The sequence below is a fragment of the Alternaria hordeiaustralica genome, assembly GCF_023758085.1.
Source record: "Alternaria hordeiaustralica strain BMP 2776 chromosome Unknown scaffold_5, whole genome shotgun sequence".
Classification (NCBI taxonomy): Eukaryota; Fungi; Ascomycota; class Dothideomycetes; order Pleosporales; family Pleosporaceae; genus Alternaria; species Alternaria hordeiaustralica.
The window spans coordinates 1,068,019-1,095,788 of record NW_026056777.1 but is presented as its reverse complement, the minus strand read 5'-3'; the positions used below and the strand labels follow the sequence as shown (position 1 = coordinate 1,095,788).

The 27,770-nt window shown below is 53.5% G+C and overlaps 11 protein-coding genes across 11 annotated transcripts; 4 read left to right on the top strand and 7 right to left on the bottom strand.

Moving 5' to 3' along the window:
- Window positions 1-869: 869 nt before the first annotated feature.
- Window positions 870-4,167, top strand: J4E84_003707 (uncharacterized protein; the record flags this gene model as incomplete). Its single annotated transcript, XM_049386317.1, has 2 exons — window positions 870-1,085; window positions 1,135-4,167. 2 exons carry the CDS (start codon window positions 870-872, stop codon window positions 4,165-4,167), a joined length of 3,249 nt encoding a protein of 1,082 aa, XP_049246166.1.
- Window positions 4,168-4,590: 423 nt separating this feature from the next.
- Window positions 4,591-6,172, bottom strand: J4E84_003706 (uncharacterized protein; the record flags this gene model as incomplete). The annotated part of the gene is made up of 2 exons (XM_049386316.1): window positions 4,591-5,605; window positions 5,655-6,172. 2 exons carry the CDS (start codon window positions 6,170-6,172, stop codon window positions 4,591-4,593), a joined length of 1,533 nt encoding a protein of 510 aa, XP_049246165.1.
- A 577-nt stretch (window positions 6,173-6,749) lies between these two features.
- Window positions 6,750-7,984, top strand: J4E84_003705 (uncharacterized protein; the record flags this gene model as incomplete). The annotated part of the gene is made up of 2 exons (XM_049386315.1): window positions 6,750-7,302; window positions 7,353-7,984. 2 exons carry the CDS (start codon window positions 6,750-6,752, stop codon window positions 7,982-7,984), a joined length of 1,185 nt encoding a protein of 394 aa, XP_049246164.1.
- Window positions 7,985-8,851: 867 nt separating this feature from the next.
- J4E84_003704 (uncharacterized protein) lies at window positions 8,852-9,727 on the bottom strand (the record flags this gene model as incomplete). The annotated part of the gene is made up of 1 exon (XM_049386314.1): window positions 8,852-9,727. The coding sequence occupies one exon, from the start codon at window positions 9,725-9,727 to the stop codon at window positions 8,852-8,854; it is 876 nt and encodes a 291-aa protein (XP_049246163.1).
- A 2,062-nt stretch (window positions 9,728-11,789) lies between these two features.
- J4E84_003703 (uncharacterized protein) lies at window positions 11,790-12,874 on the bottom strand (the record flags this gene model as incomplete). The annotated part of the gene is made up of 2 exons (XM_049386313.1): window positions 11,790-12,739; window positions 12,871-12,874. The coding sequence occupies 2 exons, from the start codon at window positions 12,872-12,874 to the stop codon at window positions 11,790-11,792; spliced, it is 954 nt and encodes a 317-aa protein (XP_049246162.1).
- Window positions 12,875-15,934: 3,060 nt separating this feature from the next.
- J4E84_003702 (uncharacterized protein) lies at window positions 15,935-17,703 on the bottom strand (the record flags this gene model as incomplete). The annotated part of the gene is made up of 3 exons (XM_049386312.1): window positions 15,935-16,755; window positions 16,832-17,620; window positions 17,664-17,703. 3 exons carry the CDS (start codon window positions 17,701-17,703, stop codon window positions 15,935-15,937), a joined length of 1,650 nt encoding a protein of 549 aa, XP_049246161.1.
- Window positions 17,704-18,132: 429 nt separating this feature from the next.
- On the bottom strand, window positions 18,133-19,812 carry J4E84_003701 (uncharacterized protein; the record flags this gene model as incomplete). The annotated part of the gene is made up of 1 exon (XM_049386311.1): window positions 18,133-19,812. One exon carries the CDS (start codon window positions 19,810-19,812, stop codon window positions 18,133-18,135), a length of 1,680 nt encoding a protein of 559 aa, XP_049246160.1.
- Window positions 19,813-20,779: 967 nt separating this feature from the next.
- Window positions 20,780-22,682, top strand: J4E84_003700 (uncharacterized protein; the record flags this gene model as incomplete). Its single annotated transcript, XM_049386310.1, has 4 exons — window positions 20,780-20,969; window positions 21,030-21,169; window positions 21,223-21,762; window positions 21,822-22,682. 4 exons carry the CDS (start codon window positions 20,780-20,782, stop codon window positions 22,680-22,682), a joined length of 1,731 nt encoding a protein of 576 aa, XP_049246159.1.
- A 40-nt stretch (window positions 22,683-22,722) lies between these two features.
- J4E84_003699 (uncharacterized protein) lies at window positions 22,723-24,210 on the bottom strand (the record flags this gene model as incomplete). Its single annotated transcript, XM_049386309.1, has 2 exons — window positions 22,723-24,108; window positions 24,196-24,210. 2 exons carry the CDS (start codon window positions 24,208-24,210, stop codon window positions 22,723-22,725), a joined length of 1,401 nt encoding a protein of 466 aa, XP_049246158.1.
- Window positions 24,211-25,673: 1,463 nt separating this feature from the next.
- Window positions 25,674-26,184, top strand: J4E84_003698 (uncharacterized protein; the record flags this gene model as incomplete). Its single annotated transcript, XM_049386308.1, has 2 exons — window positions 25,674-25,778; window positions 25,828-26,184. The coding sequence occupies 2 exons, from the start codon at window positions 25,674-25,676 to the stop codon at window positions 26,182-26,184; spliced, it is 462 nt and encodes a 153-aa protein (XP_049246157.1).
- A 107-nt stretch (window positions 26,185-26,291) lies between these two features.
- On the bottom strand, window positions 26,292-27,356 carry J4E84_003697 (uncharacterized protein; the record flags this gene model as incomplete). The annotated part of the gene is made up of 2 exons (XM_049386307.1): window positions 26,292-26,743; window positions 26,843-27,356. The coding sequence occupies 2 exons, from the start codon at window positions 27,354-27,356 to the stop codon at window positions 26,292-26,294; spliced, it is 966 nt and encodes a 321-aa protein (XP_049246156.1).
- Window positions 27,357-27,770: the final 414 nt, after the last annotated feature.

Below are 27,770 nucleotides of genomic sequence, written 5' to 3'. Positions count from 1 at the left end.
TGACCGCAGTTTGGTCAACGTCAACGAACATGCAGAATCGGGCGGGTTGGGGAAGGAACATCGGAGGGCCACATGCCAGCCGCTATCTTGCGGTGCATTTTCCTGGCATCCGGTGTCCACGGTGCCACTCAGGCTGCAGAAGCTGAGAGACGAGACACTGCACTGGGTATTGACACGACAATGGCATCCCGCAGCGGCGTGCTGAGCGCATGAAGCACGGCTGGGACTGGCAGTGCGATGCGGACCCTTGTCGCCTTCCGGAAACGGCTGATATCGGTCGATGCTGGCACGAAGATCAATGATCGAAACTGGGATGGTGATGAAGTTTCGTCGGGTTTGTTGAGGCAGAACGAGCGCGGGATGCATTGGGAGGAAACGTCTGTGCTAGCGTCGATGCACGGGCAGGAGTGCGGCGCACGTTTCCGACCCACCGACAGCGCGGGCACGGCATCTTCCTCAACCTTCTCGTCTGCACGTCCTACGGCGGCTAGTTAGCCCCATGCCACGACGTCCATTCTGCTTGCTATCAAGTACGGGCCTGCCAAGGAAAGCTTGCATACCTTTTTTGGCCTTGTTGCAGGGCCGCGCGCTCCCCGCTGAGGCAACGCTCCGATCATGACCCTCATGAAGCAGGCTAAGACTTTGTCCAAGATAGGGGACTTTGCAACGCCGTCGACCTGATGCCAATGCTGATCGGAGAAGCAAGGCGGCTCCTCCCCGTCCGGAGAGCAGTGTTGCAAGCTTAGGCCGGGGTCTTTACACAGGCCTTGCACAGCTAGCTGCATGCATATGTCGCAGACAAATACTGCCTTTCTGACTTGAGCAGCGGATCTGTCCCTGTTTCTGTTCAGTCACTCTCTCTCATCAGCATGTTTTCCTCTCATTTGCTCAGTCTTGCCCTGGTGCATATCTTGCCTGCGCTTGCGGATGTCACGCGTGGGCAGGACAATTGTACCTGCGGTTTCTACGACACCCAGACATCAGAGCTCTTTACTGACTCCATCATCGTCTACTTCAACGAGACTACCCAATTACCGATCGACTTCATCGCCGAAGACTTTGCTCAGAAGTATGCAAAGGATTGGGTCCGTCTGCCGTGAATGTGCCTCCAAGTCCATAGCTAATGCTTCCCAGAATGCTGTCTATCGCGAAGGCGCCTCTCCCGACAATCTCAGATTCAACAACGACTCTCTTCAGCTTGTTGTGGAACCTTCGACTGCCGAGCATCTCGTTCGAGGTGCTAGTCTGCGGACAAAGCGGCGCGACATCCAGCATGGCTCTTTCCGCACTCTACTCAAGTCTGCAGACATGGATTCTGCGGGCACGGCGGCATCCATGATGTGGAAGTACAATGAGACCGAGATCACCGAGCTCAGTGTCATGAACATGAACAACCGCCGAGACCCTTGGGTGGGAACCTTTGTCAACAACGAATTCACTACGCGCAACCTCGGAATGAACTACAGTCAGCTTCTCAACAGCACAGCTGCGAACCGTAACTATACTACCCTTGGTGGTGGCCTCAGCAATGGCAGCATCAACCCATGGGAGTTTACCGAGTACAGGATCGATTGGACTGCGGACTACATCAACTTCTACATCGGTGGCAACCTCACTAGGCAGGTCCTACAGAAGAACAACGGTGGCATGCCTTCTGTTCCCTCAGCCATGTTCTTCAAGCATTGGTCAACCGGTAACCGTTACTCCATGCGTGGTCCGCCTGAACGCACAGAGTCTGTTGCCGAGGTTGGCTGGATCCGCATGTTCTTCAACTCTTCTACAATGAGCGTAGATGCTCGCGAGGATTTCGTCGCCAGGTGCCCGTTGACTGATGCGTGCTCGATGGACGACATTGAACTCCGTGGTTCCACACCGTATGGTGATGACGCAACAGAAAAATGGGAGCAGTACAAGGGCAAAGACATCAGGCGCATGCCGGCACTCTGGCTCTCCGTGTCATGCATCATATTCTCGACCGTTCTTATCATCCACGCCCTCATCCGACGTCTCGCTCCCAAGCTCAAGAGTGAAGCCCCGAAACCTACCCCAGCTTCCTCCACAGAGCCAAAAGAGTCCGAGGACGAAAAGAAGAATCCATTCAGCGACAGTACTTTCACAGTGGCTTCGCACGAGATCTTCTCTCGTGGGGGTGCCGACCAGAAAACTCCCTCCGCTTCCGAAAAGCGCAACTCAGACGACGACGACATGGCGATCGAGAGGCTACCCGGTACCTCGACTCTCGGTGGCTCTACACCCAAGGATGGTCTCTCCAGACCGAACTCGGTATTCTTCGATAGCCGTGGGCCAACTCCTTTCAACAGCAACTTCAACACTACGCGCGAGGATCTCTACATACCTATGCCACCGATGCCTGGAACGGCAGTGTCAAGAGGAGGCGACTCTATGTTGACTATGGTCGATCCTCACGCATCGATGATGACCCCAGGCACTCCAGGCACAGCCATCTCAAGAGATCGCAACTCCATGCTCACCTTGATGGACCCGCGCGCCACCATGACCCCATCCGTTCCCATGATCGCTCCCCACGACAAGATTACAATGGAGACCGTCACCGAGTCCGCCCTACCAGCTCCTCGTATGCGCCCTCAGCCTCTGCCTCAGCGACAACGTATCGACCATCTTGCTGGTTTGACGGCGCTCTGCTCTCTCGTGGTCACCCTGATGCATTTTGGTCTTACCTTCGTCCCTGCCATCGTCACACCTGGTGCAGATGCACACAACGCATCTGAGCCATGGGCCCAGAGAATCATCGGTCCGTTCTTGCTCAACCAGATGTGGCTTGGTGTCTTCTTCACAACCTCCGTCCGTTTCTTGACCGCACCTTACTTGCGCAAGGGCAAGATGGATGAGATCGCCAAGGCAGCCGTACGCCGAACACCCCGTCTTATGATTCCTGTCGCTTCGATGGCCCTGCTGGAATACTTCTTCATTGACGTTGGCGCGACCAAGTTCTTGCAATACATTCCTTCGCTGACCTGGTCGACCTGGCCCTACGTGAGCCGCTACAACAACTTCGGCCAGTACATCTCTGAAGTTCTCGAACTCATGTTCCTCGTCCCCAACGCCGTCCCGCAAATCACTCTGCACTACTGCACCGGTGTCCTCTGGACCATCGCCGTGCAACTCCAAGGCTCCTGGCTCGTCCTTCTAGGCGCTGTCGTCGTCTACGAGATCAAGACACCATGGAAGCGCATGTGCTACTACGCCTTCTGCCTCATCAACCACTGGTACGCTCAGTCCTGGGGCACATACCTCTGGCTCGGTCTGCTCCTCACCGACCTCGACGTGACCTACAAGTGGAAAGCGTTCCTGGCCACACGACCAGGAGCATACTACGCCACCATCACCTTCTTCTGGGCCTGCGTCGGCGCCAGTTTCGCCGTCAACGTCATTCCTAACTGGGTCGACACGGACTTTAACTTCTCGACTGCGGAGCGCGGCATCCACCCCGACCCTGTAACCGGCGTAGCCATTCAGGACACAGACCAGGCAGGCTACCCGCCATACTACACGCCGCGTCTCAACGGTGTGCTCTTCGCAGGCGGCATGCAAGCCATCGTCGAGCTTTCCGCCGCGGTACAATGGGTCCTGTCCACGCCTCCTTTCCTCGTCCTCTTCCCCCACGTCTTCACCATCTACCTGCTCCACGGTCTTGTTTTCTGGACCTACGGATCCTGGCTCATGGTCGCACTAGCCGAGCGTGGATTCAGCTACGGTATCAACGTGACCATTGTCGGCATAACATCCTACGGTGTGCTCTTCGCCTGTCTCCCCATCGTCACGCCCATCATCGAGGCGCTGGGTAAAGATATGACGGCATTGGTATGGATGACAGCCACGAAGAAGTCGCCACCGAGACGTCGCACGCTGTTCCCCTTCCCGGAGGACCTCTTTACTGGCCGCGCTGTCAACGCCACTGCGGACGACAAGAAGGACGGCGGTGATGCGGAGAACGGCCTAGGTAACCGTGCCTCCGATGGTAGCACCCTCAATGGAAGCACCCCGAGTAGCGGCCGCCCCAGCAACGACAAGGGCAAAGGTGTTTCCACGACGGTTATGGAGTACAAGTTGAAGGCGTTCTCTACCGATGAGGATAGGAAGGACACGCATCCTTCGGCACGCATGAGCCACTTCTCAACAGACTGATGACTGAAGCTCTGTTGGTTGACTGGGACATGCAATACCCAGAAAATGTTTAATGCTGGGTGGCGTTTATTTTGTGTTTTTTACCGTACACAGTTGTGCTTTTCCTTTGCGGTCTTTTTCGTTGTAGTTATTACTCTGGAATATCGATTTAGAAGTTCAAGAAACGTTCATGTCTCAACCTGATCAACTTGCATAGTGACATTGTCTAAGACTTCATATGAGGCGAGTTGCGTTTGTCATGATACCATGCCAAGGATCAATGGGAATGATGATGATCTATCATTGCTATTCAAAGGGTTATGACTGCTATTTCGTATCTGCGCTTTTCAGGCTCTACCCAATTACGATCCAATACACAATACAACATAGAAGGGAAAGAACAGCATCGTGACAGCCATTACAAGGAAAGCAGCTCAGCGATGCTTACTCGACGATCTCCAGCTCGCCCGTCCTGTGCTTGGCAAAAGTGTCCTTGTGTTCGTGCCAGATGCGCATCAGCTCGTCGACGTATTTCTGATGTATCTCGTTGATGTAATCGTTGTCTGGGTGCGTGTCCTGCATCACCCTGATCGGGCGACCGACAACGATGTTGATGGGTCTCCGGTACGGCATCATGCCTACGTCGTAGTTGAAGACACCCCTCGCGTGGAAGATGGGTACCGTAAAGCCCATGAACTTCTTGACGAGCATCTGGAACTTGTGTATGTAGGGATGCGAATCGGTATCGAGTTGGTCGTAGACGTCGTTTTCGCCGAAGGCGAGGACAGGGACGAGGTCGGCGCCGGTGCGTATGGCCATCTTGACAAAGCCCTTGCGGCGGTTGAGGACGAGCTTTATGGAGCCGGGGCGCGCATCGAGGGATTCCCGTGCGCCGCCTACGACGATGGTGATGGCGCGGCCCATGCCTTCGTTGTTATAACCGCCTTTGGACAGGATGTTTTCGCAGGACTCGCGAGATACGGAGGCCATGCCGAGACGAAGGGCGTATTCGCGATAGATGGGGTAGCGGAAGTTGGAATCGAGGGTCAGCAGGGCGTTGGTGATGCCAGGGAAGAGCTGCGAAAAGCCAAGCGCTTCCGTTGCAAAGGCAGCGAAGGCGCCATGGGAGATGATGCCATGTGGGTGGTAGCCGAAGATGTACTTCCTAGTAGGCTCCAGCTCCTGGGAGCGATGTAGGCGGGCGGGGTAGTATGAAGCGAAGAGCGACCAGACGGGCAGACGGCGGAACCAGTCGCTGCGGAACGACAGTTCGCCCGACGTGCCCGCGTTGGAGAAGAGGACGTAGATGGTATACGGCAGGAGGATGGGCCAGAGCAGGGGTATGCTGCATAGGAAGAAGAAGATGGCAAGGCCGCCGACGATGCTGAGCGTGTGCATGAGGACGGCGAGGGTCTGGAGGCGGCGCTGGAGGGGAACGTTCATGGGCGCAAAGCGTATTCTGCGACGGTCAGCATGGCACGCCTTGAACGGAGTGCACGCAAACTTACTTGCTCTGGGACCATCCCGCGCCAGCCTGACGTCCTGTGGTGAGCTCCGAGTTCCTGCGCTTGAGGTCGGTTCTGCGGTCTGCTTTGGCGACCTGGAACTCCTGCTGCGGCTTCACACTCGTCAGCACGTCGCCATTGCCCTTGCCATTTCCATTCGTGTGTGCTCCGTTCATGTCCTTCTGCGCCTGCTCGCCCTGTTTGCGGCCGAGCGACCCGTGAGAGCCGCGCGATGAGACGCGACGATGGCCCTTCACTGTTGGACTCCGGGGCTCCTGACCCACGCCTTCGAGCGATGTCTTGTCTTCTTCAGAGGGGACTTTGATGCCATTGGTCTTTACCTCGTTGGCCTTGCCCAGTATCTTCTTCCCGTGGTGTTCGGCGGTGCCGTCGGTGCCGTTGGCATGTGATTGTGGCTGCTGGGGCTCCAGGGCCTCTTCGGCGGCGTCGGCGTACGACTTGGGCGGCAGATGGTGCTCAGCCCGCTCTTCAGGCGCCGAGGGCTCGGGATTCAGCGACATGGCTAGCGATGGGCTGGGACGGGAGCAGTTGGGGGGGGGGGATGCTTCGTAGGGTGGGTGCAATGGGCATGTTTGGGGTTTTGTTGGCGCGCATAGCGTGCGTTGGACCTTCCTGACATTCCGCGCGTGGAAATGACGTACCTCGGTGGCTGCGTGGTTCCTTCCACGGCCCGGCATCGCCAGGAAGCCGACAAGCAGGAACATCAACAGCCACCTCTCAACATTTTGATCCATCAATTACAAAGTACACGCCTCTAATAATTCGTCGCTTTCATTCATGCTGCTCGACGTAGGCAAATTACGCGATTCTCTATGACCCCGTCGTTCCTTCTCCATGCCAGCTGCTCGCTCCTACCTAGCCAGCAAGCGAGGGTGTGGCGCATGCTCCACCGCGGCCTCAAAGCCTTCGACACCGCGTCTCACATGTTTGCCACTTCCTGATTCGTCAATATCAAGACATGCTCTTACTGCGCTGCCATGATGCTCTTTCCTTATCTGCAACTCAAGCGCAAAGAGCATATCTCTCCTGACTGACAGTTCGTGTTACTTGTTCCTATTGGAGAACGAAACCTGAAACATGCCCTTCCAAGCTACAGCAGCACACTCGTCTCGCATCACCAAGCCAAGAAGAAAAAGTGCCGTCGCAGCACTGGGTCTCAAACGAACAACTTCATCACCCTCAGCAGCGAGTTCAAAGAGGCGGTCGCTACCGAACGACACTACCACTCCCTTTGATGATGACGAGGAACTAGATGATACCGGTGTGATAGCCTCTCTTTCCGATGACCTAAACTTTCGCGATGTCCCACAGTACATGGAGTACATCCGCAATAGGATGTTTAGCGACATGCCAGAGAAGGCTGGCATGAACTCGACAAGGATAGCAGAGGGTTTGAATTTTCGGAGAAGATTGCCACCGTTTGTCACGGTAGCGCATATCGACGCACTCAGCACCTCGTCAACGCGAATTGAGCGAGAAGTCGCTGAGCTAGCGAGAGCAGGTATCCTGAGAAAGGTGACGATACCGAATCGGGGGGTTGGTGCTGCTGCAGTGGGCGATGGTATTGCTTCGGTGAGAGAGTGGCGGAACCTCGTGCAATCTCATGCTGAGCTACCTGAAGATCTGAAAGGTAATTAAATTCACCGACCACTATATCACCTGTCATTAACGTAGAATCAGAAAAATACATCACAGCCATGAACGCCAACCCGACATCTACATCCATCCCTGGCACAACCTTCACCTCTCCCCAGCTATCCGCCCTAGTAACCTTTGGCTTCCTCACCTCAGCCTCAAGCTACCCTTCCAACACCTCGCTTTTCGCCTCTACAGGCGCCAGCTCACTCCTCGCCGTCTCCACATCCGGATCCCGCCACGCAGCCGGTTCTCTAGACGCCGTCGGCGGCACGCAAGCAACCCAGCACATCCACGGCGGCACTTCATTATCCGGATCTCGCCCGTCCGTAGCAGCACAGTACAACTTCTCTCTGCCTAATATGGGCACACACATTAAGCTGCTGGTTGATGCACGGAACCACCTACTCACTCTGCTGAAGAAGACAAAGCATAGAGAGATGCCACTAGATGTTCTGCGCGAGAGATGGGACGGTAATGTCGCGGCGTATGATATCAAAGCGGAGAGGAAGAAGTTGAGGGGCGAGTTTGCAGGCGTACTACCTGGGCGAACGAAGAAATGGAAGACATTCTATGGAATGAGATTTGAGTGGGTCTTGGAGGAATGTCTAGGTGCTGGCTTAGTTGAACTCTTTGAGACCGGTAGCGTTGGTAGAGCTGTGCGAGCGATATCTTGACTTGCACTCGCTTTCTCATGTTGTTTCGCAGCCAGACCTGCTGCACGTCCAATCGTTATCAGCTCAGGTGGACTCAAGGATCGACATCCCACATTCCTCCACGCGTACGACCCAACGTCGATCAGTATACTTGAAACATAAAGTGGGACTGATGACGCATACCAACACACCGTTAAGCGCAAGGAATGCCAGCATCAGTTTGGTCAATTATTCATTTCTTTGTACGATGCTGCACTAAACTGCTCTGCTATCTGCAATTTGTCTTGGTACATGTTTGATACCAAAGGTGCCGACCTCCATCCTGCGTGATATGCTTCATAAACTCCTAACCCCTGCTGCACTGATGTAGCCTCATCGCGTGAGCATGACAATCTGGTTTCGTTCATTCATCGTGACCGGACGCCTGAACTGATGGAACATGAGATACGAGTTCGATATAATCAGGTGAAGACGCCATAAAGTCCACGTCGTGGAATGCAATCTGCCCAAGTTGGCAGAGAAAGACGTTGGTAGAACGATCGTAGTGCATGCTTCCAGTAGTGATAGTTGCACATGACGATGCTTTCCGAGTTATGATGGTGCCAGATGCAGTAATCGCCGTTACGTGCCTGGTTTCCACGAAAGCTGTCTTTATAATCCTTCGATCGCTCATGGCCATGAGCGATACGAAGGCCTGGTATAAGGTTGTTCTGGAGTATGAAAGGTTCCGTTTCGTAGGCGGTAGAGTACTGATACACGATTGTGAAGGAGTCTGACGTCTCATCTATGAGGTAGATATCCTATAGATCGCGGAGATTAGCCACTACAAAGCAAGAATGTGAACGGTATCACCTACCGGAGATCGAAATGTCAAGTCACGTAGAGAAGCTAGTCCATGTAGAAATCGCCCTTGAGGATCCGCTCCTGCATGGCATCAGGCACCCTAGGCTTGGGCATCTCACGAACGGGTGGCTCCATGATCGTAACGCTCTTAGCACGCTGGTGCGTCGGACCGGAAGGGCTCAGCATGGGAGGGGGCCCGGAGATGGAGCCTCGCTCGGCTCGCGATCGGAGGTTCTCAGCGAAATTGTAACCTTCGCCTGTTGAAGACGACGTTAGCGAGTAGTTTCCAAGTATGTTCTCGGACTGCTCTGCAATGGTGGGGGGCCAGATGTGTGATATGGAAGTAGATCGCCGCGAGTGTGCATGGGTAAAGGGACGAAGCAGGGTAGCGGAAGAGGGCAATGACTGTGACAATGAAGACAGACCTCGACCTCGACCAGTCGGGGGAGAGGAAGCTTTATGGATGGGTGGTCTACCATTTGGGTTCCCAACGCCTCCGTTGCTCTGCCTGACATCCCGCATTGCACGAGCTCCGAAGCTCAGCCGTCGAGCAAAGGGTGTGGCTGGGTTGCTGCTGCTAGCAGATGTGGAAGGGGCGTAGTCATCTTCGAAGGGGCTCTCGTCGACCGAGCCAGAGTTGGCGCTGGAGATGCTCTCGGTTCGGGTTCGCGGGGTCTGGAGGAATGGGGACGTCTGGCCAGGTGAAGCACCCAGACCGATGGTGGTGAGCGAAAGCCGCCGTCTCTGAGCGTTGGCAGCAGCTGTCGTGATGGGGCCCGTGGCAGCCTGTCCTCCGGATTGCTGGCCTACATAGCCGCTTGACCGGCCGAACAGGTCCTGGAACGTCTGGCTGGTCACTGAAGCACGTCGGCGAGGGTCCGGCGAGGCGAGCGGGGGAGAGTTCCGGCCGTTGGAGGACATGATGGGCGTGGCAACGAGGTTTGAGGGAGGTTCAGGGTCTGTGTGAAGTGCTCAATTGAGTTGAGGGGTCATGCGCGTAGAGCAAATCAAGATGGGGTGCGTAGAGAAACAAAACAAGGGGTGGGATGGTTGATAAGTCGCTAGGCGCACGGACGGGGTGTAGTACGTCAGTCAGCGGGGGTTGATGGCGTGATAAGCGATTTACGTTGGCCGCAGGGAAACCGCGTAGTATAGGATAGACTAGCAGAACACGTGTCCGATGTTGCAACAAGACAAGAGAAGAAGGTCGAAAAGAAGAGGAGCAGGAATGATAGACAGGAGAGTAATATGGAAGCAACACTGGGTGGCTTGGCTGCGCTTGCCAAAGGATGCCCATCTGCGCTAGGGCCGCGGGCGGCTTAGCGTCAATCCCTTCCCCGCAGAACGTGGATGCACGATGCGTGGCCCTTTCATCTGACATCCAACCACATTCGAGGGCAACTCGAGCCTAGCCGCTGCACTCCCCGCAGTCGAGCCCTTTGACCCACCCTCAGTGCCCACAACGACTATCGCGATCAGCACCGACACGGTAAGTTCCTAGCTAGCATGAGCTTGGTATGAGCTATCTCGCCACCTGGGTGCTTCACATGTTTGAGTCTATGTGTACATAGTCATGGCACTTGCTCTGCACAGATCGAACCGACGGCGCCTACATCATGTCCGCATCTGTTCGGAATCTTCCCGGAGCGGGTGTCTGCTACATGCAACCGCCTTCTGTGGGGTGCCGGGTCCTGGATGCAGGTCCAGGTTGTGCGGAGCCTGCGGAACTTCTGACAAAAGCAGCCTCCATAAGACGTCGCATACTGCGGGGAATATACAGTAAGCGTCATATGCGCCATTCCAGTGAGCGCGAGCAGAAGGGGAAGGTTTGTCGCTAGTTTGTGGATTTCTTGATTCCCACACCGGAGCAACACCCACTATCTCGAAGCCCAAATGCACGCAACATGAACGACACCCACTTGGGCCACATCGTGTGTAGGCCAGATGGGTTCCACGAACTTAGCGTTTGGATAAGCGGCCAGTTACACGTATAGATGACAGGGTCGTTGTACGACATGTAACTGGGCCATGCATGATTGGCTGCTGTGGACCTCCGGTGCCGACCTGTTGTCTTGTATGCGACAAGATGCAGACTCCCGACATCCCCACCGAGATGAAGCTTGGTCTAGCACTTAGTATTATAGATACATGTATCTCATGGTGCATGGGGACAGTCTGTCTCCTGCGCTTGACGAAGCGCGAGAGCCTACAGCATGCGAAGCTCAGCTACGAACTGCGCCAGATCCACTTCGTTCGGTCCGGTCTCGTCTTGAGTCAGTCAGCCGTCGGCCACGCTCCCAATTCCGCGGAATCTTTCTACATATCGGAGCTTGGCACTGTATGCATGCGGAGCCGGTATCAGCTGGGGCCTGCAGTCTAGGGGGCGCACTCCACCGCTTTTGTGTTTACTATGCTAAAACCAATCACGCATTGACCTTTCGATTTCAGTGAGCTCGTTCTACTTCGCACTATGCGGACGATGATGGATTTGCAGCGTACGGCGCCAACGATGGACCGCTGTATAAATGTGTTTGTGTAAATTATGGATACAAGGAGTGTAGAGAAGAGAAAGTGGTACACCAATTGTACCCGGCTAAAAGTACGGCAACATCAAAAGCTCCGCAAGCAACCGGTCAAAGAAAAGGCAACGGAAAGAATCGGAGATATATATAATCATTCGGTTACCCAAAAACCGAAATCGGGTGGCCTGAAGGAAAGACAGAAAACAACATAACAAAGGCCAGCGAATACAGACCGAAGTCCGGCGACCTTGAGTATCCAAATGAAGAATTCAACTAGCGTGCGGACAGCCGTAACGTCGTAAGGAAAGACATGAAGGTATTAAAAGGTGCAAAAAGTCACAGAGAAAGGAATGGAAAAAGTGCAAAAAGCCGCCAACGCCAGACCAAAGGGAAAAGTGGGACGACTACATACCAACTCAACTGTTGTGTCGAGCACGAGGTAGTCCGATTGCAGAACGACATTACTGCATTGCTCGCTTCGATTCTCGTTCGTGTACCTCCGAACCCGACCTCTTACGATTCTCGTAGACGACATTGCGGAAGAGAGCCATGTAATGAGTGGGCGCATGAGAATCTGTTAGCTTGCGTTCGATGTCTTGTAGCATTGCCCAGTGGTTACGGTATACGTCTTCTTGGGGCAAGAACCCGAGTGCAGCGAGAACAAATGGCGGGTCGTCATCTGATGCTGCTCCAATCAGCGCAACGTATAGGTTGCTTTGAACAGGGTCTGATAGGGCCTCCATCACACTCCACTTGACGCCTTCATATGCATTTTTATCGCGGTCCGTAACACGGTCGAGAATCGTAACAAGAGCCGCCGCTGCTCGGACGGCCACGTCCTCAACGTCAGCATGGCGATGATAGAAGTCATCAATGGCTTTGACTAGTGATGTCAACTTCTGTGCACAACTGGAGACGTCGAACCGAGGGGGGCCTTGAGAGAGGTTGTATGGTCCCTTGGCTATGTATTCATCCAAAGCGTCGAAGGTGGAAGTAATGCGCTTGTCGATCTTTTCGAAGAAGACACGGCTTTCGAAGTCCGGGTCGATGATCTTGCGCATTTGGAGATATAGGCTGGGATACCAGTTTGCGTACTGCGTAAAGAGCTCTGTCAACTCCTGGTACTTCTTGGATCGTTCGGAAGTAAGAGGCGACTCGGGATGTCGAAACTCTCCAGGAAGTGCATCTTGTGGCTCGTAGCACGAAAACATGTCAATGACTGTCTTCTTCAAGTCGTCGTCTTCAGGCAGATTGTCATCCCGATAAACCCACTTCAGGTCGTTGGCGATATTGGCTAAGCCTTTGGTGTCCAGTAGTTCCGCAGGCTTGACGTCTTCGATCTTCGAGCCATCGGGAGAAAGATGAAGAGGCGTCTTGACCATATCGTCTGGAGAAGTTGAGATGATCTGGTCTCCGACCCAATAGATATGCTGGGGCTACTTTTAGTGATGCGTCAATGGTTGTGTATGCGAGAGCGTACCTTGCACGCGAGACCTTTTTCGTTTGCGCCACACGTACACTCAGGTCTTCGTAACTTCCCACCCATCGCCACAATGATGTCGTCGTCAAGATGGAAGAACTTCTTTGGGCTGCCATTCGGGCTATAATCATCTTCCGAGACTGCGCAGTACTTGAGCCTGATATCGCTACCTTCCAGTCCTCTTTTGGCCCGCCTTCGTAGGTCGGTGTCGAAGGCCGAGACATTGTAATGAAGGTTCTTCGTTGATATAACCAGGGAAGGCGTAGGGGAAACGGTGGACTCGACGGATGGTATGGGCTGATCTTCCTCAGAATGCCCCGATGATTGTGTACTAGCTCTTGCGGCCCTTGCGGCCCCGGCACGAGTGGTAACCATATCCTCTCCGAGAGAGAGCTTTGAGAATTGCTCTGCTGACATGGAGAATCTTCGTTATGGGGTACTTTCATACTAAAAGTCCAGTAAGGAGCTATATATCAAACCAACTCCCCCAGCTCCACGCCACCATCTTAGTTGATCCATCGTGTAGGCAGAGCATGTCCTCCATCTCACGACGGCGCTTAACGAGTAGGCCTTCCGTGCCGTAAGGCATTCGTACGTGTGAAGCGGATGTGGCTTGCTCGGGGAGAACCGAAAGTAGGGCAGGAAATCTGTCAACGCCGCAGTACTGCCTGGCTTACTAGAGCGAGTGCGGTAGGGTGACCACGGACATTTGCCGCGATTCCGTGCACGTTGGTGTCTTTATCGCGTCAATCATCTGCTTTTGGCCAGCATAACTGTCATAATACCCACTTGTTCACGAGCATTCCTCGTTGTGCACCAATGACATTGCATCGGTAGACCGAATGCCCAGTCTGCTTGAGGCGAAGCGATGAAAGCTTTAACCCGACGCGGTTAAATTAGGGGCGGCCGACGATCAAGGAATTGCCTTCTCCAGAGAATTATCTCGTTTTGCCGCCGGACCTTAATCTCAGAAATGCCGCTAAATGGTCAAGCTCAGCTATCGCAGGCTGAGTCGCAGTGATAATGCAAGGCACGGCGTTGGCGCACCGCAGCGGAGGCGAGGCTCGTGATCCAGCTTGCAGCAGGAATGCTACTTCCCATGCAAACCCGAATCCGTGCCGACACGCTGTACACGAGAAGCTTCGCTGCCAGGGATAATTAACGTAATAGCAAGCCTGGTGAACTTGCTCAAGTCGTAGGCAGCATCGGTCCGTAGTGGTGGAGTAGCGAGAACTGACGTTACTCAGCCATGATGTACGGCGCGCGCGAACCCTGTAACTACCAGTCAATATCTGGACCTCGAACCGTTATAAGGCTGACTGGAATGAAAGGAGTAATACGCTTCGAGTTAAGCTTCTGACCGCATAAACATCTATTTCATGCGTGGCACATTCTGATGATGTCCACTTTGTTGAGGATGCCTTGGGCCGCGCATCAACGACCTAGGTAGCCAGGTAGCGCTCGAGACTGTGTTACACCGACGTAATTCACTAGCAGTAGCGACGGCTTTGGGGGCTGTGGAAATGCCTAGGTGTCGAGCGCGTGCCATCGCTGGTGGATGCATCGTGTGCATCCATCATGGTTCCGAGGGTTGAGGGTCAGGTCGCGTCGCGAAGCCCGCCTGGCACCCACAGCCTCACCGTTCGCGCAGCGGGCTATGACGAGGGCGTGAACTCTGCCATGCGATCACAAGCTCCATGTCTTCAGGATGGCTTTCGGGAATATTTTTAATCGATGGGGCGCCGCTTGCATGAGCCATGGACGCGTCCATTCAGCAGTTTCGACTAACCGCCGTGCGAGTGCAAGAGACGGAACGGCCCCGGACGAGCAACAACGAAGGTCTAACAGGTACGAGGTGTTGTCACAGATTGAGACAAGCCCCCAAATTCGAGCGGCGCAGTGTGTTCATGCTTGGAGTGGGTGAATGTTTGCGAGGCGTGGATATCTGCAACGGCTTCCAGCTGTTGTGTTAGGTCATGGCGTGACGGCGTGGATCCCAGGCACAACACTCGGGATCCGCGCTAGCAGCCTGGGGATCCACCACACGGGACCGGCTCCGATCAGAACTTGTTGGAAGCATCGATTGTTGCTGCCTCGCCCAAATTAACGCGATGTATCATGCAGATGGGGCCATCTCCGTGCGATGGAGAACATCTAGGTAGCAGGCAGGCACGGACGGCAGGCTGCGATACTGTGGTAGTCGACCTCACGCGTCACCACAACAGAAGATCGAAGCTGAAGGATTTAAGGTGCAGCAGGCCTGCAGCACGGGTTTGTTGGTATATGAGTCTAGTCACAAGCGACCTAGTCTTCTGTGCCATCAATGCAGCACAGAAGCAGCTAGACCCACTCACGCGGGGTCCAAAGCTGACATCTGCTCAAGCACCGAGGACACGCATCACATACCATCCACACCATCACGCATATTGTCGTTACTCAATACACTGTTCGCATCTCTTCGTCGAATTAGAGCTATTCATTGCAACCGAGCGGCAATTATGTCTCAGCCCACGGCACCCTCTATACCTGCATTCTATCGCATATTCTTTACATACCTCGACCCCATCATCTGCGCTTGGGGCGCAACCATGGACTTCTTCATGCCCACTGTCGTCCTCTCTTCACACATCCCCTCCCCCAACCCAGACATCGGCCACGCCATGATCCTCAAGCAACGTGGCGGGGGCATGCTAAATTTCGGAATCATATCTGCTGTCCTGCTACGATACACAAACGACATGAACGTCTGGCGTATTGTCCAGTTGTCGTGCTTCGTTGTCGATCTGGCGTACTATTGGGCAGTCTGGGAGGTGTTGGCAAAGCAGGGCAGACTAAGCGTAGGCACCTGGCGGGCGGAGGATTGGGGAAGTATAGGCATTACGGCGTTTGCAGGGCTGGTCAGACTAGCATTCATGGCAGGGGTGGGATTTGGCGAAGCCTCAAGGAATGACAAGAAAGACTTGTAGGCCTTGAAGAAAAAGTCCTACTATAAGTCTCACTACGAGCGTATGAGCGCAAAAGAGTTGTTCGGTGCGAGATCACATTTTGTTCCGCTTGTCTGCTCATCATTGCCAGTCGCGATCCGTGGTGTTGAGATCATTGCTGGGCTGTGCTCTGCGTTTACAGCTATATCACCCCAGGACCCAGCGCGAGCCACTCGGCTATGTCTTGCCAGCCGTGTGCTACACTCGGTACTGACTCTTGAAGCCTTTGCAGCTCAGCTGCGAGCATGACTGCCTGTCTTGATCCGATCCTCAATGCAACAAAATGGAGAATGCCAATGACCCATTGCCGCATTTGATGCGAAATAAGCAGACACGTACCCACTGCATACAGTGGCTGGACGAGCTGCATTAGTCTCGGTGAGATGACTGAATCGATAAATGTCCCCGGTTCTCTCATGATAGGTCCATCTTTTGTTTCATCTTCGGGGGCCAATCCAGCAGCAGAGAACACCGGGGATGGCACCATGCCGATGGTCTGGGGTACTGCGGCAATGATTGCAGCAACGTTAGCTCGTAGCACATTCTCCTCATGCTGTATGCATGCTTTCAAACTGGCAGCGTCGTAGAGCGGGGAAGTTTGTTCCTCACGAACCCTCATCAGGTTTGCTCTGATGACATCGTGCACTTGAATTCCAATAAACCGGGTGTAATTCCACAACTGCGCCATGACGGGAAAGAGGCAGATGCTGAATGTGTTTCCACAGTAATGAACTGAAGGTACATCAAGATGAACCCTTGTTGGATGCCAGGCTGCAGGTAAAAGAGCCTTGATATCCTCTAGCTCTTGACTGAGATTTCTCGCGCGGTTGATTGTTTCCACGGGATCTCGGCTCTTGTCTTGACCAAGTTTGACGACTTCGTCCATGACGTGCAGAATGCCGATCATGAATTTCTTTACAAGCTCGTTGAATCCTGATTCCAGGGGGATGCTGTCGTACAGCTCTTGCAAATGTTCTAGATATTGGTGTGCGATGTCAGTTCGTGTATTACATGCAGTCCGCACAGGGTTGTGACTAACTTGGAATACCCGTCCCTAGTTCAAGCGTGAAGAATAGAGCGACGCCGTATGACTGCTGGAATATTCGCCGTCCGAGTTCTGTCTCGAACTGCGACTTGCCGCGTAACATGAAGAGGGTGTAAGCACCGCTGACGTGTTTTGACCACCTATCGATGGAGCTCTTATCCGTGTATACCGTGCCCTCGTACATGCCAAGTAGGATGACCGAAACCAAAGTGCTATCTTTGACCGCGGCTTCGTGCGACATGAGCGCTCTGTTTGTTTCCTCTAATGCAGAACCGTATGCGACACGCGCTTTTCGCATGACGGCAGGGGACTTCGCTGCATTGGCGAAGATTGCTAGACTTAGGGCGCGGAAGCTCTCACGAAGCGTACCCTCGATATTCGGCCGTGACAGCAGCTGGGGAATCCATTCGAATTGGCCTCCTTGAGGGAAATCGGCGGCGCCTGCATAGTTGGTGAGGAAGAAGCCTTGCGCTTGGGCGTCGATATTCGGCGTGGGTTGCAAGGCCATGATCTCAGCCTTGGGCGGACTCTGCACCGGATAGATCCGCTGCACGCTTCTGATCCTGTTGGGTTCTCCACGTCCCAAAGGCGTTCTTGGTTCTTTTGATTTGGCAAGCTCTTCGTAACGTTGCTCCGCCTTCTTTGCCACGACGCGACTCTCATTCTTGAACATTAGGGAAGCCACGTCGCGGTATCCATGGCATTCTTTGCCGGCACGGAGACATTGCGAGCAGGAAGGCCGCTTCTGGTCACACTGGAACAGCGGATTAGTGGACCAAGTATCTACTCACGCGTGCATTACATACTTTGATCCTGCGGTCCCTACATGTCTTGCAACCTGGAGAAGGTCTGCCAACATTGGGCATTTCGAGAAATGATGACTAATTGCCCGGTGGTGATACGACGCAGTCCGGACCCGCACTGCTAAGTTCTCACCTACATCGATGATGGGAAGAAGGGAACGCCACGTTTGTGTTTGGGGAAAGTAAGCGAGCAGCAAGGAATGCAAGAACCGCTCCCGGGCCTATGTACCCCACTATTGAATCGTGACTAGGCCGGACCGCAAATGGGCAATTGTGGCGAGCCCCCCTTGCTTTAATTTCACAGTAGACTCAACAATCGCACGTCGCTTGCTGCCGCACCAAAGCTTGAGGCCGCGTAAGATCACAGCACACTAGCATCTGCAGAAACATATTCTATTACGATGAAAGATGCATCCTCTATTTACGACAAGTCGATAATTCGTCACACATAATATTTACAAATCATAAAGCCTCCGTGGCGGATCTCACAGCTCAAATAGCATCCCTAGAGTTGACCTGCTCAAGATGGGCCGAGACACCCTTTTTCTCGGTATAATCGCTCTCGGTATCACTGGAATGGAAGCTGTCAACGACCGTGCTGCTAAACTTCCTAGCCGGGACACGCTTCTCGAAGAGGATATCGAGCTCTCCGTAAGTCCTGCCCTTTGGCTCAGGAAGACGGAAGAACGCCCAGATAAAGCAGCAAAAGCACGTTCCGGCGTAGAACAGACCACTCTTTGCGCCCCAATTCCAAGCACCGGGGTTGAGCATACGTGGAGTAATAACATTGCCGATGATAGAACCGATGTTGTAGAAGTTCCTGGCCAAGACGACAGTCTTTTGGCGAAGACGAGTGGATGGAATCTCTGCGACGATGGAGTAACAGACAGGTCCGACCGTGCAGTTGTATGCGGCTGCAAAAAGTAGGAGCATGGCGCCGATACCCCACTGCGCGCCAACGTTGCCGGCTGGAATGAAACCGAGACCTCCGATGATACACAACAACATAACCATGACGAGATCGCCATACACGTACAATGTGCGACGTCCTACACGTTGAATGAGGATCCAGGCCATGAAGACACCTACGCCACCAATTGCGTATTGTCCTAGACTCATGGAGAACGCATCCGCGTCGCTAAGGCCTGCTTGCTGGAAAAAGTATGTCGAATAACCGATAAGACCTGCTCCGCAGAAGGCCTGCGTAAACCATGCCATGGCGGCGATTTCAGTTCGGCGGAGATCTGTACCCTTGAAACAGTCCAAGTACGAAGTACCTTCAGAGACCGCCATCTCCATGGCGTTGGTGTGGCGCATCATAGCAATGGTCTCATCGGCATTGAAGTCGGGCAGCTTTTCGGGTGATGTGAGGCGCATCAACATCTTCTTTGCTTCTTCGCATCGGTCTTTCCGTACAAGCCACCAGGGAGATTCAGGTGCGAACGAGATGCCGATCATCAACGGGAGAGGCCAGAGCCACTGCAGGGCGTATGGGATGCGGTATGCCCATTGGTCGGGGCGCTCGGCTACACCCTTCAAAACGCCAGAGGCGAGGAATTGACCGATGACCCAGCAGAGGTTGACGTATGTTGTAAGAATTGGTCGAAGTGGCACCGGTACGACTTCGGCGGCATAGGTGCAAGTCAGGGTCTGGAATACACCCCATGGGATACCGCACAGGATGAGACCGCATAGAAGCATGGTGATGTTCTGCGCGAAGAAGACGATGAAGATGAAGAAATTCACCGCGAAGAGCGCGCCGATCATTGTCTTCTTGTAGCCGAAACGATCCGCGATGAGACCGTTCAGGAGCAGACCTGTGAACTCTCCAACGTATGCACCGTTTGTGAGGCCCGCTTGCCACGCAGCGGTGAGTTCGAAGGTGCCATCTGCAAGTTGTTCGCCGAACTTTTGCTTGAAGGCAGGAACCGCCATCAGGTTGGCGATCAAGACCTTGTCGAAGCCTTCCATGATGATGGCTGCGGAGAGCAGGACGGACCAGGCGATGGCCTTTGGGTATAACTTGATACCCTGGCGCAGGGTCATCTGCTGCTCCGATCGAGTCGCGTTGCCGGCATCGTGGGCGACTTGTTTGATGTCCGTGACGGCGAGTGAAAGGCGGCGAGCCTGTTCGGCGTCGATAGCGACGACACTGCTGTTGCGGCGAGACATGATGGTCGTGTCCGAGGATGAGACGATGTCCAGGTGGCTTGACAAATGTGGGTATGCCCAAAGGATGAAGTAGGATGATGTGGGTCAGACCCAGACCTCTCCTGAACGTGGAGCTGGTGGGACTCGAAGCTGGATGGTGATCTCTCCTGGTGGATACCGTCGTTCTACTTATACAACTTCACGACCCCAGACACGCGATACCCATGCATAGACAGAGCTCGTGCCAAGTCAGAAACCGGGGATGGTGGAGGCAGTCAAGGGATGCGGGGAGGACGCCACTCTTGCAGCTGTGAGGCCATCTTCATCGCGCAGCACTATGGCTTGAAAGGCTAGGCTGTTGCTGGTGAGGCCCGCCGACACGGGTGTGCCATCGAAAACTCGGAGCAGGAGTGAAGGTCGTGATTCGACAAGATGCCGGACCGAGATTTCAAGGTTGCGTGCACGAGCCCCGAAAGCCGAAGCGACCATCACGTGTGGCACGGAAATGCGACTGAGCGTTCCCACTAACGCGGTTTGCCTTTTATCTCGGACCGAGAGCATGAATCGATAGCCTGTCGCGCCCACCATCTCCCCGCATACATCCTCGCTTAAATCCCGCAATATCGGACACGCGGGAAAGAACGTTGAAACACCATGCGATGGAAGACATCTGTGGGGAAGACTGTTGCTGGGTTGTGTGGGGATCGCCATGTGTAGACACGATCCGGCTTTGAGCCAATCGTTATTGTACCGAGAAACTTTCCGGTGGGGGGAACCTCCACGTGCGGTCCAAACACAGTGACCAGATCTCAACGACTACCCTCCATCTGATAAGATCCTATTGCAAGACGCTTATAAGAAAGCCACTGGTGCCATTGCAAGCCACCAAAGAAACGCTTGCCCTCATTGACGCTGCGTACCATCTCTACCCACCATACCTAGGTAATCAAAATTACCCCAAAGAGCACGGGGATCCAGCAGCAACACAATGACCATTCCTCAAAGACCCTGGTGGAAAGATGGTGTTGTATACCAGATCTACCCCGCTTCTTTCAAAGACTCCAACGGCGACGGCATTGGTGACCTCAATGGCATCATTTCAGAGCTGGACTACATCCGCTCCATTGGTGTTGACGTCATCTGGATCTGTCCCATGTACGATTCACCCCAAGTAGACAGTAAGCATTACCTCTATACGAATTACGCGTGGGATGTATATTGACCCCTTACTCCAACAGTGGGATACGACATCCGTGACTATGAGGATGTGTACAGGCCGTATGGTACTGTCCAAGACATGGAGAAGCTGATCGCCGAGACACATTCGCGAGGCATGAAGATTATACTGGATTTGGTAGTCAACCATACATCTGACCAGGTAAGTCTTGAAGGTGCAGCTCGGCACAACCCTGCAAAACTGACTTCTCAAAGCACAAATGGTTCTTAGAATCACGATCATCGAAAGACAACCCCAAGAGAGACTGGTACATCTGGAGACCAGCTCGTTATGTTGACGGCGAGCGCAAAGCTCCCAACAACTGGGTCGGCAACTTTACAGGTAGTGTGTGGGAGTGGGATGAGCATACCCAGGAATACTATCTGCATCTCTTTTGCCCCGAGCAACCTGACCTCAACTGGGAAAACCCCGAAACGCGACAAGCCATCTACAAATCCGCCATGGAGTTTTGGCTACAGCGCGGAGTCGATGGATTCCGCGTTGATACCGTCAACATGTACAGCAAAGGTGAAATGCTTGACGCACCGATCACCGATCCTGGTTCGGAATGGCAGTTTGCTGGATACCAGTACTGCAACGGCCCAAGGATGGCCGAATTCCTGAACGAGATGAACCAAATCTTGGAGAAGTACGATGCTATGACCGTCGGCGAGTGCCCCCACACACCAGACATGAAGAGAGTGTTGGAATATGTTAGTGCTAAAGAGAAGCAACTGAACATGGTCTTCCAATTCGTGAGCAAGCCCGAAAAAGCGCAAAAACAAGAGATCGGCAGTACTAACTAAAAGCACAGGATGTCGTCGACGTTGGCCAAGGCCCCTACAAATTCCAAACTACACCGAAGAACTGGACACTCCCACAGTTCAAACGTGCCATGGCCCGCACGCAAGACCTCATTCGCGCCCCCTCAGATGGCTGGACTACCGTCTTCCTCGAGAACCACGACCAAAGTCGATCAATCACACGCTTTACTTCCGATGCGCCCGAGCACCGCGTCGCAGGCGGTAAGATGCTCGCGTTGATGATGGCAGCACTCAGCGGCACATTGTTCATCTACCAGGGCCAAGAAATTGGCATGACGAACTTCCCTCTGACCTGGGATATGAGCGAGTACAAGGACGTGGACTCGACAAACTACTACAAGATGGTAGCTGCGCGGACAAAAGACGACCCCAAGGCTCTTGAAGATGCGCATAAGTCGCTTCAGCATCTCGCTAGAGACCATGCTCGTGTGCCGATGAGCTGGTCGACCGCAACGCACAACGGCTTCTCGCCGCCTGACGCTACCGCGGAACCGTGGATGCGACCTCTTGAGGACGCAAAGGTCTGCAATGTTGCGCAACAAAAAGGCGATAAAGATTCCGTGCTCGCTTTCTGGAAGCGCATGCTGCAAGTACGCAAGCAACACAACGATCTCCTTGTGCATGGCCAGTACGACGATCTAGATGTGGAGAGCCCAGACTTCTTTGTCTTCAGCAAGACATGGAATGAGAAGAGGGCTGTGTGCATTTGCAACTTCACGGACCAGAAGAAGGATCTGGCCTTCCCAGAAAGTGTGAAGAGCGAGAAGATGGAACTGCTTGTAAGCAGCGTGGATAACTGTGAGGAGAAGAAACTGGCTGCTTTTGAAGGCAGGATCTATTTACTTGCGTAGATAGTGTCGCATGAACAAAATCATTGCTTGAAGCTAGATTTTACTGAGCTACATGAGCGACCTGCATCGACAAGCGTTGTGAAATATTGTTCCATGTGGCCAAATGTCCACTTCTCGCCTCTGATCTTGGAATTTCTTGGGCTTGAACCTGCACCAATCCGTCCGCCATATCCTCTAGCCCTGCAGCTGTCTTTGATTGCGTGACTTGATACCAAGGGTCGTTCACCCCACCAGGACTATTCACATCGTGTGGTAGGTTCGGCGAACTGGCATTGCTGAGTGCCTCAGGGAACATCGTTTGGAGGCGCTCTAGCTTCTCGAGCAGTATGCTTCGACGCGTCTGATCAAGGTGCGGAATCAGCAGGACAAAGTCTAGGATGAAGAGGAAATCGTCAATCCTTAGGGCCGTCTCATCGATAGTCGCGGCGGGAACGTGGATAAGAACATCGGCAATCGTGTCTGTGATCTCGAAAAGTTTCTGAGTGATGCTGCTTCCGTGTACTTCGATGTCGTGGCGCGACATACTGGATAATTGTTGCCGTAATGTCTGTGACAGCCTTACCGGGAATAAGAGCGACAGGCAATCTTTCGAAGATCGAGATGACAGGAGGGTTTGGCTCATGGCTAAGCGCCAGACCAGAGTGCGCAGCCATTCACGCGTGATGCACAGGTCAGCTCGTTGCATCATGGACAACATGGCCAACTCCCGTGCGTCAGCCTCAGGGTCGCCTTCAAGCTCGCGCGACTTGGCCTCGACCCACGTGCTGGTGACGTTGCCTCCTTGCGTATCAAGCCAGCTATCAAGAAACTCCGTATCAAGCATGCGGAAAAGCTTGATGATCTGATTGAAGCCCTCGTGGACCTGTATCGGAAGTGTAGGGTCGTCTTCCGGCAATGTGTAGAGTGGAGGGAGAATGGCACGCCGATAATCCAGGATAGCTATGAATCGCTCGTGTATGTACGCTTGCCAGTAGAGCCGCTGTCTTCGGGATCGTTCGGGAGGAGACAGCTGCGCCACGTTCTCCGGCTTGTCGATCTGCAGGAGCTGGATGATCGTAATGGCGTCTCGCATGTAGTAGAATGCGCTGTCGCTACCTTGCAGACTCATGAGGCAATTGTGTATGAACATTGACTGCACGGCTCGCATGACCGAGAAATGGCAATGCTTGTGGGTTCGCCTCATGGTATCGATTGAGTAGTCCATGAGGCTTTCGATGGTTTGGACGATTTCTTCAGTCCGGCGGTCACCATACCGGGTCAAGTTCAGCGTGCAGCCTCCGAATGCGTAGATGAATGAGCGGACATCTGGGTCGCTGTCCATGACCTCGATGTACTGTCGGAGCTCATGTTCGGCAATGACCGGATGAACAGGATATACCCCAGCAACATAATCCGGGATGAGGTCGAGAAAGAAAGCCTTGGGGTACTGTGATGTGAAAGATGACGAAGGAGATGCTGCCCGGAGTCAGCAGTAGCACCCCAAATTTGAGTAGAGATTGCCAGGGTGACATACTTGGTGTGCCTCCATTACGGTCAAGTATCGGCGAGATGGGACTGTACGGCGTCTGAAAGCTAGCTGCTGCTGAATGAGCAGGCAGTATGGGCGGCGATATTGCTGGCAAATTGGATGTTTGGCTTCTGAACTCGGAGATGATATGGCCTCGCTTGCCCTGAGACCTTTGCTTGCCGGAGGGTGAGTAGATGCACCGCAAGCCGAGATGCGCGCACTGTTGACACCGTGCTTGGCCGTTACAACGCACTTTCCTCCTCTTACACGCGTCGCATGCTTTCGATACTCGTTTCTGGGATGGCTGTTCCATGTTCATAATGGGTCCTGCTGTGTGCATAATGTTTTTGTAGAGCCTCGGTGTCGGGATGATCAGGCGATCTGGGGAAGGACTGCGGAGACGCGCTAGCGGAGCGTAGTTCCTAATTGGTCCACCTGCAGACTGGGTTTGATCGAACGGCGAAACAGGCAGGTGCGAGTGGCGTAGAAGGCGCGCCGAAAGGTCTAGGAATGACATTGCATAGTCTAGAAATGCGTACCTGAGTCGGACGGAACAATTGTGGGGTCGACTGCATGTCAGCTTACATATCCTAGCATGCCCAGGTGTGAAGGCCGACCTACATACGATGCAGTACATGTGTCTAACAGCATTGCCAAAACAAAGGATTGCGCTGCCTGTGGATCCTTCAACTACTGTGTAGGTTTGCTAAGGGTGATAAACATGGGAAGAGCTGGAGGTACACTATGCACGACTGGGATTTGAAGAGCTGCTGGTACGACCTCTTTGCCTACTACATTACTTTTTTAACCTTCACAGCTACGGGGAATGACTCCATGTATACAGCAAAGATATCCATGTTCCCGCCACTTACCGCGGGCAAAAAAGCGGGCAAAAAAGAGAGCGCAGAGTCGTCACAATACAGTTTCGACCCTAGGGCAAAAAGAGATGACCACCTCCGTTATACTTTGGAAACATCTTGAAACCCTGTTATTGCTTCTTGTGGCGGGTTTATCACGACTGGCTATGTTGTATATCTTTTTTTCTTGGACAGTGTCCTCTTTTGGTTCCAGCCGCCATCCCGGTTTTGAGGTAGAATGGTTTGATGGAGTATTGTAGAATTAACCGATATATATACACATATAAAGCGGATATAGAAGTGGGGCAGGCAGATAGAGATTGTGGTGGAGTAAACAAACAAACGTGAGCTCGAGAGCTCAATCCGCTCTCACCTTCACTTTCACTGCGAGGTTACACAAGAAAGACGCGTCACCGCGAGCCCAGAGATGAAGAATTTGCGCTCTCACCGTCACTGCTGTATGCGGCAAACGGTTTATGCGGGCTCATATGGTCGTTGCCTTGACTATCTTTGCGGCCTACAACGCGACACCCACCCTACAACCACCACACAACAGACACCTCTGGAGCCTACAACATAACAATCCCCTTACCAAAACACAATACAAAAGCCTACATATTCCTCAACATGGCTCAGTGCACCGCGACGCCCATCCAGCAGGCTCTACGTAGTATCCTGCTGGCCGATATGGCAATGAGCAAGGCGAAGGGAGCAGATGAGTGGATGGAGGCAGTATGTCTACAATCATGAATGAAAGCGATAATATCTAACATAAATGTAGTATACCGATTGGCATGAGGCTAATCAGTGGAGGGAGGAAATTGCCTCTGGAAAGAAGGCGGAGAAGAAGCTTTGGGAGCGGAAGCGAATGCGCGCAGAAGATTTCTTTCACCTCGACACCTACGAATCGGAGCCGAAACCGCGAAGTGAGCGATTTGCGCTTCAGCAGGAAAAGAAGGAGGTTATAAAGACACTCCAAGAACATGTTGCGGCGCGAACTTCTGCCGGCGACATCGACATCGGCCCCCTCCCACGAGCGCCGCCCGGTACGGGCAATAGTACCGATAGGTCACTCCGAATGCGATTGGCCATGAAAGAAGAACGTCTGGTCAGGGAGAAGAAGAAGGAAAAGTCCTGAATTCTGAAGTTGGCTTCCACCATTCACGTATGTATTGTACTATAGAAAGGCCGCCGAAGCCACCGCAAATATGCATGAAATCCTCCAATCACATCAGCCAGAACTACTTAATCGAACCTGTGAGGCATCTCCGGAGTACCGTTTCCACCATACATAGCTTCCTGCTCAGCCTGCTCCTTGGCCTGGAGGTACTGCCACCTTACACGAGCAGCCTTGAGCTCCGCCTCGGCAACTTCCAACTCCGCCTGCATCTTTTGGACAGCAAGAGGCTGACCAGATGTATCCACGGTATCTACAGTCTCGACAGGGTACATGCGCGCATCTTGGGGACCTGGAGATACAGAGAAGGCGGGAGTCCGATGGGCAAGGAGGGACTGGGTACCGGGAGAGCTAGTATAGTCTTCGTCGTCTTCGGTGACGATGGTCCTGGAGCGGCGAGTAGCGATTCCGCGACCACTGGGAGTGGTGCTAGTGCGGACAGAGCGCTCACGCTTCTTGGCCCGCTTGTCGTGACGCTCGAAGCCACCATCCTCGGCACGGCGGAGACGATTAGGAGCACCTACTCAATGTCAATGACATGATTCGACGTTCGAAGTTTCAAGGTAGTCGCTGATGTATCTGTTGAACGACTTTCGGTATGACAGAGGGGTTGACTTACGTTTGCGGCGCTTCTCTGCAACGCGTGCTTCGTAGATCTCGTGGTTACCACGACGCCTCTTAGCGCCCTTGGGTTGATCTGGCTCGACAAGCTCTTCGAAGTAGGAGTCATCGGAAGATTCCTCAGAGGACTCCGGGATGACGACCTGGTTCTTGCGCTCTGGGTGCTCGTACTCATCCTTGATGTCTCTGATATCGGCCAGACGAGCCCAGGGATGCTTGGGCTCATGAAGAGCGACCTTGGCACGCAGATCAGCTTGGAACCGAGCCAGGTCTCCATTCGTGAGACGAGAAATAGACATCAGATCTTTGAGGAACTGTACACCCCAGTTGCGAGGGTCGTTCTCGGTCTCGTCCTTGATATGGTCGCGGCGCTCGCAATCCCAGGCGCGCATACGAATGTCCTCGGGGATGATGTCCAGGCTGTCGGCGAGACCGAAGGAAGCTGCCAGGGCGGGCAGAAGACAGTTCACAAGGTCCTTGGTGTCATCGTTGAGTGTTTCGAATCGGCCCATGGTGATAGCTGGTCCGTTTGGACAGTGGACTTGAAGAGCTTGAGCTTGATGAACAAACTGCTGTCGGAGCGTTGAGGCAGTTATCTGAGCCGCAGATATTAGCAAGAGGTTTTGCGTCAAGTCTAGATTGGAAGGCTGGAGCAAGAGGATCGCCTCAGTAGATCAAAGTCGCGTCGCACTGAAGGACGAGGTGTCTGCGCCGAACAAATCGCACGAACTTACCTTGAGTCGGCGCGAGGAATCGCTTTGATCGCGCCAAATACTACTGAAGTTGTAGCGGCGAGTAGGTGGTAGAGGATCAGTGTTGGAAATCAGATATCGCTACCTATATATTATCGCATGCGCTAGCAGAACGGCCCGTTGCCTGCTGCGAATCTTGAGTCTTAGCAAGATCGTCCAATGACAAGTAAGTGG